We start from the raw sequence: 16,669 nt of genomic DNA, 5'->3' as shown, positions 1-16,669 counted from the left end.
GTAAGCTCCCGTTGCTCCGTCCCTGCTCCTGCCCACCTAGCAGTTTGAAAGCACGTCAAAGTGCAAGTAGATAAATAGGTACCACTCCGGCGGGAAGGTAAACGGCGTTTCCGTGCGCTGCTCTGGTTCGCCAGAAGCGGCTTAGTCATGCTGGCCACATGACCCGGAAGCTGTACACCGGCTCCCTCCGCCAATAAAGCGAGATGAGCGCCGCAACCCCAGAGTCGTCTGCGACTGGACCTAATGGTCAGGGGTCCCTTGACCTTTAGGAGCACAATGGCCAGAGAGTCGGAAGGAGAGCTGAGCTGGAAGCAGGAGACCCAGAGACCCGCTTGCTCTGTGCTGGGTATCCAAAGCCGCGACTGTTTGGGGGTTGATGCTGTGAGCCCCTCCAGCCTGCGCTCAGGTTGTAGAGCAGTGTAAATGAAACCGGATACCCTAAACAGCAGAATGGCAGGACTCTTGAGCAAGAAGGACGGGAGGAGGGTGGCAGCAGGGGAAGGATGAGGCCCTGCCTGCTTAGCCTCTGCTGGATGGTGAGCAGGGCCGTTGCTGGGGGGGGGTGAGGAAGGCCCCCGCCAGGCGAGGGAGGGGGGCAAAATCAGCTAAAAATATGTCTAGAAATAAAAATATTGGCTAGGAGGTGCAAGATCACCTAGCCATGGCTCTGATGACGAGACCCCCTGTGGGATGGGCCCCTTTCTGGGCTGAAGGGCCAAACTTCCGCTTGCCCTTTCCAAGCAGCCCACCCCTCTCGGTCACTTGTGCTTTGCTTGTGGCCAGAGATGTCTGGAACTTGGAGGGGCAGAAAAGAGCACCCAGCTGCCAAGGGAGCCCACCTGGCTGTGTGCCCGCTGCCCCCTTCCTGGCAGGGTGGAGGGCGATGGCCCTGCTCTTTGCACGGGGCATGCCTTGGGCACAGGGCTCTTTCAGCTGGAACTTGTGGGGACTCAGTTCTGCCCCCTCCCAGGCGGGCCCCTGGCCATTCCAAGAGAATGAGGAAGGTGTTCACAGTGAGTTTCGGCGCCTCTTCTTCTGGAAAATAGCACTGGACATTGCTGTGAAATGGGCCCAGCAAAACATGGGGGTCAGCTGAGATTCCCCCGCCTGCATTTCCAGATTTGCTTGTCTCCCTCTCTAAGCAATCCGCACGCAACTAATGAACGGATTGCGAATGGACGGATGGACAAGCAGAACGAAATTTGCAACGCATCTATAAGAAATATACAAATCGCCTCGGTTTCCCGGCGGCGCCCTCCGGCCGCTAGGGGGAGCCGGCGGCCCTCCCGCCCGCCCCTCTCGGCGCCGCCGCCTCCGTGGCCGCTCCTTCCGCCTGGCGCGCCACGTGGTCTGCGAGCGCGCTCGGCTCTTCGGCTCCCTCCGCCTCCTCCTCCGGCGCCGCGAGTTCGATCCCCGATGGCGGCGGCGGCGGCCGCCTTCCCGCGCGCCCTCTTCCCGGGCTACTTCCAGGCGGGGCCGCCCAGCCGCCGGCGCAGCGCCTCCCGGGCCAGCCCGCTGGTGGCCGGGTGGGGCTGCTACGGGCAGGTGCTGCCCGACCCCGCGGCGCCCGGACAGGGGAGGGGGAGGCTGCTGCCAGGGGTGGGCAGGGGGGACCCCCCTCGCTTTGCCCCGCAGGACCCGCCACGCTTCGCCCCCCGCCGCCTCCCGAAGGGCATCGGGGAGAGATGGGCGCCCAGCGAAGCCGCCCCGCTGCCCCTGATGCTGCCCAACGCTGGTGAGCGTGCCCTCCAGCAGGAGAACCCGCCACCCCGTGGGGCTGCTGCCAGGGGTGCCAACCTGAATCATATAAGGGGGGTGGGCAGGTGCATAGATCGCATGACACGGTGCACGCACATCATTTGAATGGCAACGCCCATCAACTGGGTGGGCATGTTTTATTGGGGGTGGGCAAAACCCCCTGGCCCCTCAGAGTTGGCGCCAATAGATGCCGCTGATCAAAATGTCAGAATAGCCCCATCTAGCCCAGCATCCTGTTGGCACAGCGGGCAATGCCCCAAAGAACTGAGATCGACTGCCTCTAGGCCTGGAGGCTCCCAAAGAGCATCAGAAGACCCTGGCTGCTGGATGAGGCCAAAGCGGCCGTCCTGTTCTGGGACCCTGTTCTCCCAGAGGCCAAGCTGATGCCCAGGGGAACCAGGGGGCAGAACACAGGCACAACTCTCCCCTCCGGTGGGTTTCCAGCAACTTGTACTGGGGAGCTTTGCTGCCTCTGTGGAGGGAGAGCAGAGCCATTGGGGCCGCCTAGGGCCTCTCCCCCTCTAGGAATTTATCCAGTCCTCTTTTCAAGCCCTCCAGGTTGTGGTCATCTCTGCCTGCGGTGGGAGGGAGTTCCACAGTTTAGCCAGGCTCCGGTGAACTGGCCATTTGCTTTCTGGGGTGTCAGGCGGAAGCCTCTGCCTGGAGACACTGGGGATCAAAGGCAGGGCTCTCAGCCTGTGCCCAAGAGGTGCCTGCTGTGCCAGTGGCAGACAGACTCTCCTTCTCTCCCAGGATGCAGGGTGCCCCCCGTGACTCCCCAAGACATCCTTCTGCAGGGACTGATGCTGCGCTCCTCGGAAGCCACCAACTCTGGCGCTCAGGCTGCCCTGGGCTTCCCAGATCAGGTAGTCAAGAGGGGGCCACCAGAGGGGGGGTGTTGGAGGGCATCTGTGGGGGATGAGACCCCGGGCAAAGGCCCAGCCTGTCCCCTCTCTGCTCCCGCAGCTGGGCGCCTTCTTTGTGGACTATCCGGACGTGGCCTTTGGCGCCATGGGGCAGCTCCTCCAGGACAACTTCCACCTGGGAGATGTGCCAGTCCAGGTGAGTGGCCCTCCCTTGTCACTGCCCAGAGCGTTGGGTCCTGCCCCTCTGGTGTGGGGCAGAGCAAAGGGATGCTGGTGGAGGCAGGAGCCTCCTTCAGGCGGGGAGTTTGTTTGTTTGTTTGTTTCATTGATAGCCCACCTTTTCATACATGGTGATCCTCACAGAACTCTAGCCCAATGGTTGCCATTAATTTTATTTGAACTGATTTTAGAATGAATTGATTTTAGATGCTGTATTATTTTACTGTTGTTAGCCATTCTGAGCCCGGCTTTGGCTGGGGAGGGCGGGATATAAATAAAATATTATTATTATTATTATTATTATTATTATTATTATTATTATTATTGATTTCCCCCTCCTCTTTTAATCCTCCCAACAATAACCCAGTGAGCTGGGTTGGCCTGGGCCAAGAGGTGCTGACTGGCCTAAGGTTCCTTAGCTTCATGTCCAAATGGGGGATTTGAACCCTGGTCTCTCAGTCTGACACTCTAACCACTAGACTGCAGTGTCGTCGTGACTTGAGGCATGCTTGGTTTCCCTCTTCTCTTCCGTTCCCTCCTGGCTGCCCCGTCTCTTCTCCTCCATCAGGAGGAGCAGCAGCAAGTTCTGCTGTGCGTCCTCAAACTCTCCGCACAACCCTGCCAGGTAGGCTAGCCTGAAGGGGGGGGGAGAGTGAGACTCTTTCTTGGGGATTCGTCTGACCCTCTTGGCTACTTCCATCCCCTGCAGAGGAAAAAGCGGCGCAACGTCTGCCGGGTGAGCCACCTGCTGAAGCACATCGATGCCCCTGATGCCGTGAGGTGAGTGACTCGCCTTGGTCAGAGTGGGGGGCAAAAGCGGGGCAGACGGGTCTTGGGGCTGGCGCTGTGGGTTAAACCACAGAGCCTAGGGCTTGCCGATCAGAAGGTCGGCGGTTTGAATCCCCGTGACGGGGTGAGCTCCCGTTGTTCGGTCCCTGCTCCTGCCAACCTAGCAGTTCGAAAGCATGCCAAAGTGCAAGTAGATAAATAGGTACCACTCCGGCGGGAAGGTAAACAGCATTTCCATGCGCTGCTCTGGTTCGCCAGAAGCGGCTTAGTCATGCTGGCCACATGACCTGGAAGCTGTACGCTGGCTCCCTCGGCCAGTAAAGCGAGATGAGCGCCACAACCCCAGAGTCAGCCATGACTGGACCTAATGGTCAGGGGTCCCTTTACCTTTAACTTTTTAGATCAAGACCACCCCCAGAAACATCATACATGCATCACAGAAAAGGCGGTCTAAAACAGAAATTTGAGTCTTGTTTTTCTCCTGTCCTTGTTTATCTCCTTTCTGGCAGGTTACTTGATTGGATTTCCTGGGGAGCCTGGCCAGTCTTTTGTAATGATAAATACTTAGTTCCTGAGCCAGTCACAGGCTCACACCCTATTCATATCTTAAATGTGCCCTTAAGACAGGATTTGTGAAGGAAAAGACAATGGGGAGACTTTTCCATTTTCCTTTGACCTTGCAGAGAAAACATTTGGTCAGTTTGGGACAGTTTGTGAATCAAAAATGGTTCCAGGTCGGTCTTCCTGTGCTGACCTCTGGCACACTTATGAACATTGAACATATATCTAAGACCTCCAAATTCCTATCCCACCCCACAGCTGCAGCTTCTTTGGGGGCAAGAGCATCATGCGCCTGTGCCGGGACTGGCTCTTTGAGCTGCCCCTGGAGCTGATGGCCGACTGGCTGCACGAGGACCTGGCGGAGCAGTGGAGGCGCCTTTCCTTCGACGAGACCCCAACCGGGGGGGCCTTGGCCTGGCTGCCCAGAGAGGGCAGCGGGGGGCCGTCGTCCAGGGGCTGCCTGGTGTACCCCTCTGGGGAGGCCATGAACCAGCTCTGTATCCTTTTCCGTGGGCAAGAGGCGCTTGGTTGCAGCCAGCTGGCGAGGGAGTGCTCTGGGGCTCTGACCTTTCGTATAACAATAAATAATAATACACTTTTATTTATACCGCATCCTTCCCAGTTCAAAAACCGGGCTCAGGGCGGCTAACAACAAATTTAAAACACTTAATTATAAAAGCAGCATAAAATATGGTATAAAGACATGAATAACAATAAAATTCAAAAATCAATTAGATAATCCCCAGGGCTAGCTGGCTGCATTGGTCCTACTTGGGCCAGCGAGGAGGCCAGGGTAGAATTAGCTGTGGGGTCTCAGAGTGGGTGATCTTCATAAAAGGGGAGAGGGAGGGAAGAGAAGGGAAATAAAAGATCAGGCTGAATTCAAATTAAAGGCCAGGCAGAATAGCTCTGTCTTACAGGCCCTGTGGAAGGAAGTTAAATCCTGCAAGGCCCTAGTCTCCTGGGACAAAGCATTCCACCAGGTCGGAGCCATCACTGAGAAGACCCTGGTGTAGGATAGTCTGACTTCCTTAGGGCCCGGGACCTCTAAACTATGGTTATTCATGGACCTTAAGGTCCTCTGTGGGGCAGACCAGGAGAGGCAGTCCTTTAAATACGAGGGCCCTAAGCCACAAAGGGCTTTAAAGGACCAGCACCTTGAACATGACCCTATGCTCTTCCGTGAATCTTGCATGTGGGTTTTCTGGGTGGTCTCTCCCCGCCCCACCTGTCTGCCATGTCCCTCCCCCTGCCAGACCTCTCCTTCCTCTCCCTCAAGACCCCCCCCCCGTACCCCTTCCTTAGCTGCTCCTTCATCAGGCTTCCAAGACGTGGCTCTGAAGCCCACCGCCAGCGGCTCCCTGAGGCCTCGAACCCGCGGCCGCCCTGCCCAGTTTGAGCTCAATGGCCGGGTCCAGCAGGTGGCAGCCGCCCAGGTGGACGGCATTGGTGAGTGAGGCGTCTGCCGGAAACCGCTGCCCTTTCTCCCCCAGTATTATTCCGAGGGTGCTAAGCCTGGTCTCTCTGCTCTGCACCCCCCATGCGCAGACTTTGTTGGGGTGCGCTCAGATTACCACTGCGGCGCATGGAAGATGAAGCCGGGAGGAGCCCCCACCCTGCTCCAGGTGGTTGGCACAGAGACCCCCTGCTCCTCCATCGCAGTCAGGTAAGAGGGAAGCAAGGGGGGCTTGTCTCACCATTTTATTTTATTTTAAACCTGCTCTTGTGATGTGGAGGCAGAGTCATGTTTGGGTTCAGCCTCCTCGACTCTCTGGCCCCTCTTGTTGCGTTCCGAAGGCAAGGAAGGATTGGACCCTGATTAATAAAATACACACAAGGCTTGGCCAGCAAGACTCTGGGAGGAGATGCGAATAATAATCCGTCACACCCGGGCCCAGGCCCCTTTATTAACAAAAGAACTTTTAGCACAGCGCTTGTAAGAACCAATCAGATGTCCTCTGAGCATTTCAAAAACATCCCCACGTGGGACAAAGTCAGATCAGAGAAATCCTTGCAACTGCAAAGAAACTATTTCCTACTTGAGCATGCATACATAGGTAGAGGTAAAGGGACCCCTGACCATTAGGTCCAGTCGTGGCCGACTCTGGGGTTGCAGCGCTCATCTCGCTTTACTGCCCGAGGGAGCCGGTGTACAGCTTCCAAGTCATGTGCCCAGCAGGACTAAGCCGCTTCTGGCGAACCAGAGCAGCACACGGAAATGCCGTTTACCTTCCCGCCAGAGTGATACCTATTTATCTACTTGTGCTGGTGTGCTTTCGAACTGCTAGGTTGGCAGGAGCAGGGACCCAGCAACGGGAGCTCACCCCGTCGCGGGGATTCGAACTGCCGACCTTCTGATCGGCAAGTCCTAGGCTCTGTGGTTTAACTATGCATACATACCGTATTTTTCGTCCCAGAGGACGCTCCGTCCCATAGGATGAACCTAGTTTTTTGGGGGGGAAATAAAGGAAAAATTTTTTTCCTTTATTTCCCCCCCAAAAGCAGGTCGGGGAAAACTAACCAAATCAAGGAACAGCGGATGGCGGCGCTGCGCCTCCCTGCTGTCCCCTGAGCTTGTGGGGCTGGCCGATGTCTGCCCGGCGCGAGGGGCGCTCTGCTTCAGGGCGCCCCGCCCGCCGGGCGGCAGGCTGCTATCCGCAGCATGGGGAGCCCTGCGGGGAACTCCTGCAGGGCTCCCCACGCTGCGGGTGTCTGTCCGGCGTGTGGGGCGCTCTGCTTCAGGGCGCCTCGCCCGCCGGGCGGCGGGCTGCTATCCGCAGCGTGGGGAGCCCTGTGGGGAACTCCTGCAGGGCTCCCCACACTGCGGATGTCTGTCCGGCGTGCGGGCCGCTCTGCTTCAGGGCGCCCCGCCCGCCAGGCGGCAGGCTGCTATTCGCAGCCTAGACATCCCTGCAGGATCTCCCGCAGGGTTGCCTAGGCTGTGGATGTCTTCCTGAAGCCTGGAGAGCGAGAGGGGTCGGTGCGCACCGACCCCTCTCACTCTCCACGCTTCAGCGAAAGCCTGCATTCGCCCCATAGGACGCACCCAGATTTCCCCTTCATTTTTGGAGGGGGAAAAGTGCGTCCTATAGGGCGAAAAATACAGTAGTTCAGAGTAAATAAAATAGGAATCAAGGAGGAATGCGTTTAGCAAATCCCAGAGGTCATAAACAGCAGTAAACAGGAAAGGAAGGACAGGTAGTATTTGCCATCTCCTTGTGAACTCTCTTCCTGGCCCTTAAAATCTACCTAAACATTAACAAACTACATCAAAGCTACCTTCTGTCTTTATGGCCCAGGATGCCCAGTGAAGCAACCAGTCAGAATGCTGATACGTGCCTGTCAGGCAGAGAAAATGAACAGTAGAGAAGATGGGCAGAGATGCAGAGGCTTTGGGGATTTAATCAGAAATTATTGTCAATGACTCAAACCCAGTCAAAGCAATGCTTTCATGGCTGACACAATGGCGTGCTCCATTTCTCATAATTCCTCATAGCAATCCCACCTGACCCCCACACTTCTCATCAAAGGGGTCTCTTCAGCTTTCCCGGGGCCATGAGACTGTTCTGTGTGCCCCCCCCAACCACCCCCCTGGCCCTCTGCATGCCCAGAACACTGGATTCATCATCCTTTTATCTAAACAAAGAAGCGCCACGTTGTGAAATTCATTAAAAGATCAAACTGTTGGAAAGAAAAGAGAGAAGTATTGCCAGCCCACAGAGAATCTCCTGGGGAGGGGTGTCTGGGTGCCACCACAGAGAAGGCCCTGCTGTGCTGCGTCCCAGCCAGCCCCCCCCCCCGATGGCCGCAGAACCCCTTTTTATGTGTATTGCTAATGCTAACCATCCCTTAAATGTTCTTTATTACTCGTGGTTAACTGATCTTAATTGATGCTTCTAATATTCCTTAGCAGTTTTATTGCAAGCAAGTCTAGTGGGGTATAAATCTTGCTACTTGAAGATGGAACGGGGCTTGAGAGGCTGCAGTGGGGCAGGCCTGGGGCTGGAGCTAAGTCTGGGGAGGGGGGGTCTCTGCTTCCCCGCTGCTCATGATGCCTCTCCTGTCTCCCTTGCAGCCCCCACCTGCCTGGCGAGCTCTCCTTCTGCACCCACAGCGGAGCCCTCTATGCCTGGAATGTGGAGACAGGGTGAGCACTGGGGGGGGGGGCTAATAAGGGCCCCCCTTGTCTTGTATGCAGGTGAAGATGGGGGGGGGGAGAAGACATGCTTGGCCCTGTCTCTGGAGGGGAGGGGGGCAAAGGGAGAGTTCAAAAGCCCCTGAGGATTACATTTTGGAGTGAGGAAAGGGAAGGGAATGAGAAGCTACTTTGGAAAAGCTTTCTTCCGATTTCTGCCCCCTCGAAACAGGCAAAACAGAGCATGCTGAAATTCCTTGGGTGACTTTCTCTCCCAATAAACAAAGGGCTGTTTTTTAAAAAATTGTGGAGTTGGAAGGTTCCCCAGGGGTCATCTAGTCCAGCCCCCCACACACACAACGCAGGAATCTCAGCTAAAGAAGTCCTGGCAGCTGGCCATTTGACCCCTGTTGAAAAACCTCCAGTGAAAGAGAGTCAAGTGCTAGACTCGTCCGCGACTCAGCCTTCGTATTTGGGGCTTCAGGTTTGAGTATTGTAAGAACCCGGCTCTGTAATGAGATGCCCCGGTGGATGCAGTTGTGCCCTTCTGATCTGCAAACACAGAGGCGTTCGAAAGGGAGACCTTCCCCCACTGCAACAGGGTGAGGCCCATGCCAGCAGCCACCCTGGGCCCAGTCCCAGAAGCCAGCCCCTTCTCCTGCCCCTTCCTGGAAGATTCAGGAGGGATAAAAGGAAGTTACCGTGCCATAAGACGCACCTGACCATAAGATGCACCTAGTTTTTAGAGGGGGAATGCAAGAAAAAAATATTCTTTAAAGGGAGTGCTGAGCAGAGCCTGTATACATCCCAGGCTCTGCTCAGCGCTCGCTTTAAAGAGCCACGCAGAGCGTGTGTGCGGCGCTTGCAGGCTTTTCCCCGAGGAGGGAGAACGGCAGCCCGTCACACATGCTCCGTGCGGCTTTTTAAAGGGAGCACGGCTCTTGGGGGCTTTTCCGGGAGGTGGGGGAAGGGACAGAGGGGCTAAGCCAGAAGCTAGAACAGTGAGAGGGAGTGCTACACAGCTGTCCCTCTCGCTGTTCTGGCCTCTGGGATAGCCGTGCAGCCTGCATTCGCTCCATAAGATGCACACACATTTCCCCTTACTTTTTAGGAGGGGAAAGGTGCGTCTTATAGAGCGATAAAATTCGGGATTCGTGCAGCCCATCGTTAGACTGTGAAACTCCCTGCCACAGGAGGCAGAGATGGCCACCAGCCGGGATGGCTTTAAAAGAGGATCCTGTTGGTGGGTTTCTCACAAACATCTAGCTGGCCCCTCTGAGAACGGGTTGCTGGACTGGCCGGATCCAGCAGGCTCTGAATATCCCCCAGAGCTGTGTTGGGCTGGCACCCTGAGGCTGGCATGGAGTGCAGGTGAGCCAGACTCTGCCCCCCGCTAGAAGAGCTGTGCCAAGCGCCAGTCCTCCATGCCCTCTCCTTCTTGCCAGGCTCCAGCGGCTGCACCAGGACAGCGAGACTCTCTTCTTCCGGGACCCTTCCCCTTGGCGATGGAGCGAGTTTACTGCCCACCCGCGGGTGCTCAGCTTTGCCGACCGTACCGGCCTGGTGGGGATTGACCAGAGGGTGAGACTCTGGGATGGGGAGGTGGTCCGGGGTGGGGGTGGGCAGAGGAGATGCTGCAAGGGGGCTCCGCACTTCCTGCTGCTGCCCCACCCAAGGCGGGTTCGGGGGACGAGAGGAGCCTCCAGGGGTGGCGCCAGGGGACCCTGCTCTCCGGGGCTCAGGCTGCTCCTCTCGGTTTCCCCCAGGTGCCCTCTCAACATCGCGTGGAGCTCTTCAAGGTGGGGGGCGAGGCCGACTGCCAGCGGGGGGAGCGCGTGGTCCTCTCCAAGTACCTGGGCCAGGCTGAGCCCTACCAGCACCTCGTTGCCACGCAGGTGAGTGCCAGGGCTTTCCTCATCCTCCAGAGACGGGCACAGGGGTCCTCTGGAGACTTCCCAAGCTGGGGGGGGTGTTCATGAACTTGTGTGGAAATCATGCCTGAGGGGGAAATCATGGGGGCAAACAGGGTGGATTTGATTTAAAACAAATTGATTTAAATCACAATTTAAATCACTAGTCAGTAAGATTTGGTTTAACTCACTACTTGGTAAGACTTGATTTAAATCATTTTTTTACAAAAAGACTCCTTTTTGCTGGTATAATCTTAATATTTACAACCAGAAGAAGGTTTCATTTTTGGAATAATAAAATTTCAGAGTAGTTTTTACAGTTATATCAAAAATTACTGATTTGGTTGTACTATTAGAAATACATAGACCGATAATTATGAAATTATTGTGAGGATTAATAAGTTAACTTTATATTTGGACAACCTTTTGCTGTACTTTATTGGAAGGATAATAATAATAATAATAATAATAATAATAATAATACAAAAATACTGTAATAATAATTTATTATTTATACCCTGCCCATCTGGCTGGGTTTCCCCAGCCACTCTGGGGAGCTTCCAACAAAATATTAAAATACAGTAATGTATCAAACATTAAAAGCTTCCCTAAACAGGGCTGCCTTCAGATGTCTTCTGAAAGTCTGGTAGTTGTTTTTCTCTTTGACACCTGGTGGGAGGGTGTTCCACAGGGTGGGTGCCACCACCGAGAAGGCCCTCTGCCTGGTTCCCCGTAACCTCACTTCTCGCAGGGAGGGAACTGCCAGAAGGCTCTCAGAGCTGGACCTCCGTGTCTGGGCAGAATGATGGGGGTGGAGATGCTCATTCAGGTATACAGGGCTGAGGCCAATTAGGGCTTTAAAGGTCAGCACCTACACTTTGAATTTGACTTGGAAACGTACTGGGAGCCAGTATAGGTCTTTCAAGACCGGTGTTATATGGTCTTGGAGGCCGCTCCCAGTCCCCAGTCTAGCTGCCGCATTCTGGATTAGTTGTAGTTTCCGGGTCACCTTCAAAGGGAGCCCCACATAGAGCGCATGGCAGTAGTCCAAGCGGGAGATAACCAGAGCATGCACCACTCTTGCCAGACAGTTTGCGGGCATGTAAGGTCTCAGCCTGCGTACCATATGAGGCTGGTAGACAGCTGCCCTGGACACAGAATTGACCTCCATGGAGAGCTGTGAGTCCAGAATGACTCCCAGGCTGCGCACCTGGTCCTTCAGGGGCACAGTTACCTCATTCAGGACCAGGGAGTCCTCCACACCCCCCCCCGCCTCCTGTCCCCCCAAAATGGCACTTGTGTCTTGTCAGGATTCAGCCTCAAACCCTCGGGTCCCTTCCAGCTCTCCAGTTCAAGGAGTCTCTGTGCTGTGAGAGTTGCTCTCTCCTTCCGCAGTTCTCGGTCTACGTGCTGGACGAACGCTTCCCCCTGGTGCCCGCCCTCAGCTGGGAGCACATGATGCAGCGGCCGCCCATCTACGGCCTCCTCAGCCCGGCCGTCGCTCCGCAGCGCAGCCACAAGCTCCTCCTCGGCTCCCACCACGACCAAGAACTCTTGCTGCTGCAGTACACAGGTGGGGGGGCGAGACAGGTGCTGGGGGGTGCAGGGAGTGGATCAGAGTACCCCCCCCATTGGCATAGGCACTTACTGGGGTCTGAGCGGGTGGCGACTGACCAGAGACCTTGGGGTTGTGGCGGCTAGCACAACAGAGATGCCCAAAAGCCTCTCCTGCCAGGAAGTGGGATGTTGAAAGAAGCAGAAGGATGGTGACGGCTTTAAAAGAGGAGGAGACAAAATTTGGGGCAAGGGGAGGCGGTTACTGGCCAGGGTGTCCTGGCGATGCTCCTGTGGTCAGTAATGCTTCTGGATCCCAGTTGATCCAGCGGCCAGGCCTTTATGCTCTTACGCCCCCAAGTAGGATGCCACGCAGCACCGAAACTATAGAACCCCCTCTGGCAAGGTCTGCTGGTGCCCCCCAACTTCAGTGATGCAGGATTGGGTGCCCCCCCTTTGGCCTGATCTTGCTGCTCCAGAGCTTTTCTGGTGGTGTGAATACTTGGGGGTGGCTGGCTGCGCTGGGGGACGCGGTTGTGGGCTGGGGGACTGACCCACCTCTTTCCGCAGGCGGCGCCGACACCCCTTGCCAGCTCTGGGGGCCCCCACGGAAGGTCCCTTCCATCCTCGAGAGCCTGCCCCACTTCCCTGTGCAAGTGCCCATCCGGCAGGAGGCTCTGCGCCAGCGTCTCGCCCTGCCCACTGCAGGTACGTGGGGGGGGGGGCTTGAGCCAGACTGGAAGCAGCTTAGACACACGCCCTCCCCCAAGTGGTGAGCAAGGGCAGGTGTGCAGACCCTTCAAAATCCGACCCAAAGGAGCGGACTTCATTGATCCATCAGAAAGCGGGGGGGGGGGGGACAGGGACCAAGAGGAGAGAATTAGCAAGAATGTGGAAGAACAAGCCTTGCTTGAAGCAGAACCAGTGTGGCTTTTGCAAGGGGGAATCCTGTCTCATTAGCTGATGAGAATTCTTTTCAGGGTGTCCACAAGCAAGAAGAGAGAGGTGGCCCCAGCAGGGTCAAAAGCTTGCAGGGCTTAGGGAAACCAAAAAACACTGTATAGCTCAGGGAATAACTTTTAATTAGCAATCTACCATTTGGCTTTGAAATGTCGGACTAGGGTAATTTAGCTCTCGAAATGTAGGAGCTGTTTATTTGTTTGTTTAAAAAACATTTTTATTGCTTTTCCATTTTTCCCCATTTAAACCTACTTTTGACATCCACTTTATAAATTGCTCATCTGAGCATCGACTTCCCTCCCTCCCGCTTCATGGTTTCCCAATTCATATCTTTACATCCGAGCATTTATTAGTTTTCCCTTCTCCCTTACTCCTTCTGTTCTCTGGTTTTAAGTAATAGGAAGAGGGCACATACCATGAACATTACAAGTCTTCTTACCAGCCTGCTAGTGCTGTTAATTGCTTGCAATGTTTGTCTCCCACCAAGGATGCTGGACTCTCCTTCCCTGGAGGTCTTTAAGCAGAGCTAGATGCCCATAGGCCAGGGGTGATTTGGTTGAGATCCCTGCATTGCCGGGGGTTGGACTAGATGACCCTTGGGGGACCCTTCCCAGTCTTAAGATGCTGTGATTCTATGAGTGGTGTGGACACATGCATTTGTGTGGTGTAGTGGTTAAGAGCGGTAGTCTCGTAATCTGGGGAACCGGGTTCGCGTCTCCGCTCCTCCACCTGCAGCTGCTGGGTGACCTTGGGCCAGTCACACTTCTCTGAAGTCCCTCAGCCTCACTCACCTCACAGGGAAAGGAGATTGAGGGCCGCTTGGAGACTCCTTCGGGTAGCGATAAAGCAGGATATCAAATCCAAACTCTTTGTCTCTTCTTTTGTGAGAGAAGATGCTCCGCAGCCCTGACCCCTTTGACTTTATTGTGTTATTACAGTCATAGACCAGCATAAGCAAAACATCTAAATAAATAGAGTAACAGTATGAATCTAAGCGAATAATTATGAAATAAAAGGGAGCAACAACCAAACGTAGATTTAAACATATACATAGAAAACTTATTTAAGCATAGATAATAGGTGAGTACAAATTTATAAGAAAATTAAAAGATCAACACAGCTGTATGGGGTGGGCTTCAGAAGTGCGGATCCCACAATATGGGCCTTCAGTTTAGGATTGAATTGTAGCATAGACCATTCTTCATCAAATATCTATCATGGCAGCGCAAAATCTGGCGACTGAATATGTGACTTCTGGGCTCTTCCGACCCCTTGAAATGAGGGGCCGGACTCTCTGGCTGCACTCTCTTTCCTCCGCCCAGTGCGGCCCCCCACTGACGGTTCTCTTCCACCCCCAGGCATCGCAGCCGCCCTGGGGCAGCAGGGCCAGAGTCAGACCCTGCTGGTCTTCCAGCTCTCTGAGGCCGGCGATCTCTTCTACCAGCCCTTGCTCCACCAGGAGGAGGACGAGGAGGAAGAAGGAGCCTCTGAGGGGCCACAGCCGGCCCCCGAAGCCCCGCAGGAGGAGGAAGAGGAGGATGCCCCCCGAGGCCCTGACGAAGGAGCCAGATCCTGCGAAGGCTCCCCTCCACCGCCTGCCACGCCCGCAGCACCCCTCGCCCCCCCTGTGGCTGCCCCCTCCGCTTACCAGCGCTGGATCAGGGCCTTCCGGAAGGCCTGGAAGCGTCTCCCCGAGGCAGCCCAGGGCCGGGCGCGGCTGCCGGCCATCCTCAGCCAGAGCCGCCTCTTCGCTTGCCGGGAGCTGCGGGAGCCGGCCGGGAATCAGGCCCCCTCCTACGGGGAGGCCCGGCAGCGCCTGCGCCAGGCCATGCGGGAGAAGCGGGCCGTGTGCCCCCGGGAGCCGGCTGGCAGGGCCCCCTCGCCCCCAGGGCTGGAGCAGGAGGGCCCCCCGGGGGAGCTGGGCCAGCGCCTGGCCGCCTCCTGGGCCGGCGGCTGGGCCGACTGGTGGCAGGAGAAGCTGGGCGCCACCAAGGCGCAGAAGCAGCGGGTGCTGCGGGAGCAGCGGCGGAGGCGCAAGAGGGCGCGGGGAACCCCCAGCCTCTCGGGGAGCTTCACCTCCACCACCAGCTACCAATCGGACGCCAGCGACTCCTCCTGGTGGGCAGCCAGCAGCCAGACCCCCAGCGAAGCCCCCACTGACTCAGAAAGCCTCTACTCTCTGGCCTCTGCCACCATGAAAGCCCCCAGCCTGGCACCCGAGTCTCGCGTCTCCGTTCCCTGCTCCCCAACTGCTTCCCAGGGCCCCCCGCCCGACTCCCAAGGCCCCCGTGACGCTTCCCAGGGCTCCCCCTCGTCCTCGCAACTGCTCTCGTCCCAGACCCTCTCCACCCGCGGGATCCCCAAGGAGCGCCGCCAGACCCTCCGCAACTACCTGGCCATCTTTGACGAGCCTGACGAGCCCCCGGCCGAGCTGCCGGCCAGCCAGGCCTCCAGCCGCGGGAGCCAGCGCCCCCTCCCCTCCTCCCAGGGCTCCCAGGGACCCCGCAAGAGACCCCGCATGGGCTTCTGAGCCCCGCTCCTCCCCGTCAGTGGAATAAGCTGACTTTCTGCCCAGCTGGGCCTCGTGGCTGTCGGACTTGCGCCACGACCGAGCTCCTCCTCCTCCGGTCAAGGCCTTCGGAATCTCCTCCGACGATGATTAACGACCTGAGCCTTTGATGAGGCTCCAAGCACGTCCCCCTATTATGCAGAGTATCCAGCACGCAGGGAAGGAGCCGAGACAATATGAGCTACATTGCAAAGAGATTTATTCCTAACTACGCAGACAGAAAAGAAATATACATGCTCTCTCTGTGAAAGCAGAGAACCAACTGAACAGCAAAGGAACAGGAAACAGTAACATCACATCCGTCTTCCGTGAGACTTCCAACAGCCTGGAATCCCTGGAATGCAAAACAGAGTCTTGTGACTCCAAGCAACTGCACAGTGCAACACACAGAAACCTCACCGTGGCTTCCCGCCTCCTCACGGGAGTCTCATCCTGGGGTGGGGTAGGGCTTCCGCCACACACACAGCAGGGTCCTCCTGTCTCCCCACCCCAGTGGGCTGGGCCCACAACCTGCCTCCTCTGCCCTTTCCTTTTTTATATACCGTATATACTCAAGTATAAGCCGACCCAAATATAAGCCGAGGCACCTAATTTTACCACAAAAAACTGGGGAAACCTATTGACTCAAGTATAAGCCGGTTCACCACAGCAGAGGCTGGTGGCAGCAGCGGAGGAAGGAGCAGCCTGAAGGACCCTCACTCGAGTATAAGCCAAGGGGGGACTTTTTCAGCATTAAAAATGTGCTGAAAAAGTTGGTTATACTTGAGTATATATGGTATATAATATTTTATTGAGTTTCCATTTTATAATATGTAAATATATCCTTATTTTTCACATTATTTTTTGCTCATATGAGCTGGTCAACTCCCCTCCTGCCTTAATTCAGCCTTCCTCAACCTTGGCCCTCCAGGTGTTTTTGGCCTACAACTCCCATGATCCCTCACTAGCAGGACCAGTGGTCAGGGATGATGGGAATTGTAGTCTCAAAACATCTGGAGGGCTGAGGCTGAGGAAGCCTGGCTTAATTCTTCACTATATCATCACATTTGTACCTCTCCCTGTTTACATTTCATCCATTTCAAGTATCACGTTTTCAAATAAATATAAAAAGGTATGAATCATCAACATTGCAAGTCTTCAGTCAGTCCTGCTGGTGTTGTTAATTCTTTGCAACTGCTTTTTTGGAAAGTTTGATCATAATAATAATAATAATTTTTTATTTATACCCCGCCCTCCCCAGCCAAGGCCGGGCTCAGAGCGGCTTACAAGCAATAATAAAACAAGATGAATGATTACAACTTAAAAACAAAAATAAAATACAACATTAAAATAATGGAACATTAAAATA

General features: G+C 55.4%; 1 protein-coding gene across 4 annotated transcripts; it reads left to right on the top strand.

The window, feature by feature from the left end:
- The first annotated feature begins 1,591 nt into the window (after positions 1 to 1,591).
- On the top strand, positions 1,592 to 15,761 carry LOC128423597 (TATA box-binding protein-associated factor RNA polymerase I subunit C-like). Of its 4 annotated transcripts, none has more exons than XM_053408936.1 (14): positions 1,592 to 1,735; positions 2,512 to 2,624; positions 2,725 to 2,820; positions 3,412 to 3,468; positions 3,553 to 3,623; positions 4,452 to 4,690; positions 5,514 to 5,642; positions 5,742 to 5,859; positions 8,269 to 8,340; positions 9,774 to 9,909; positions 10,095 to 10,223; positions 11,634 to 11,811; positions 12,363 to 12,500; positions 14,111 to 15,761. In XM_053408936.1, exons 1-14 carry the CDS (start codon positions 1,720 to 1,722, stop codon positions 15,280 to 15,282), a joined length of 2,664 nt encoding a protein of 887 aa, XP_053264911.1. In that variant the 5' UTR covers positions 1,592 to 1,719; the 3' UTR covers positions 15,283 to 15,761. The 4 variants fall into 4 exon arrangements, with proteins under 4 accessions (XP_053264911.1, XP_053264914.1, XP_053264912.1 ...); XM_053408938.1 differs by lacking the exon at positions 1,592 to 1,735 and adding an exon at positions 1,804 to 1,823 and having other exon boundaries at positions 14,111 to 15,760; XM_053408939.1 differs by lacking the exon at positions 8,269 to 8,340.
- Positions 15,762 to 16,669: the final 908 nt, after the last annotated feature.

This window comes from Podarcis raffonei, chromosome 11 (genome assembly GCF_027172205.1).
Source record: "Podarcis raffonei isolate rPodRaf1 chromosome 11, rPodRaf1.pri, whole genome shotgun sequence".
Lineage (NCBI taxonomy): Eukaryota > Metazoa > Chordata > Lepidosauria > Squamata > Lacertidae > Podarcis > Podarcis raffonei.
This window is presented reverse-complemented; position numbering and strand designations above follow the sequence as displayed.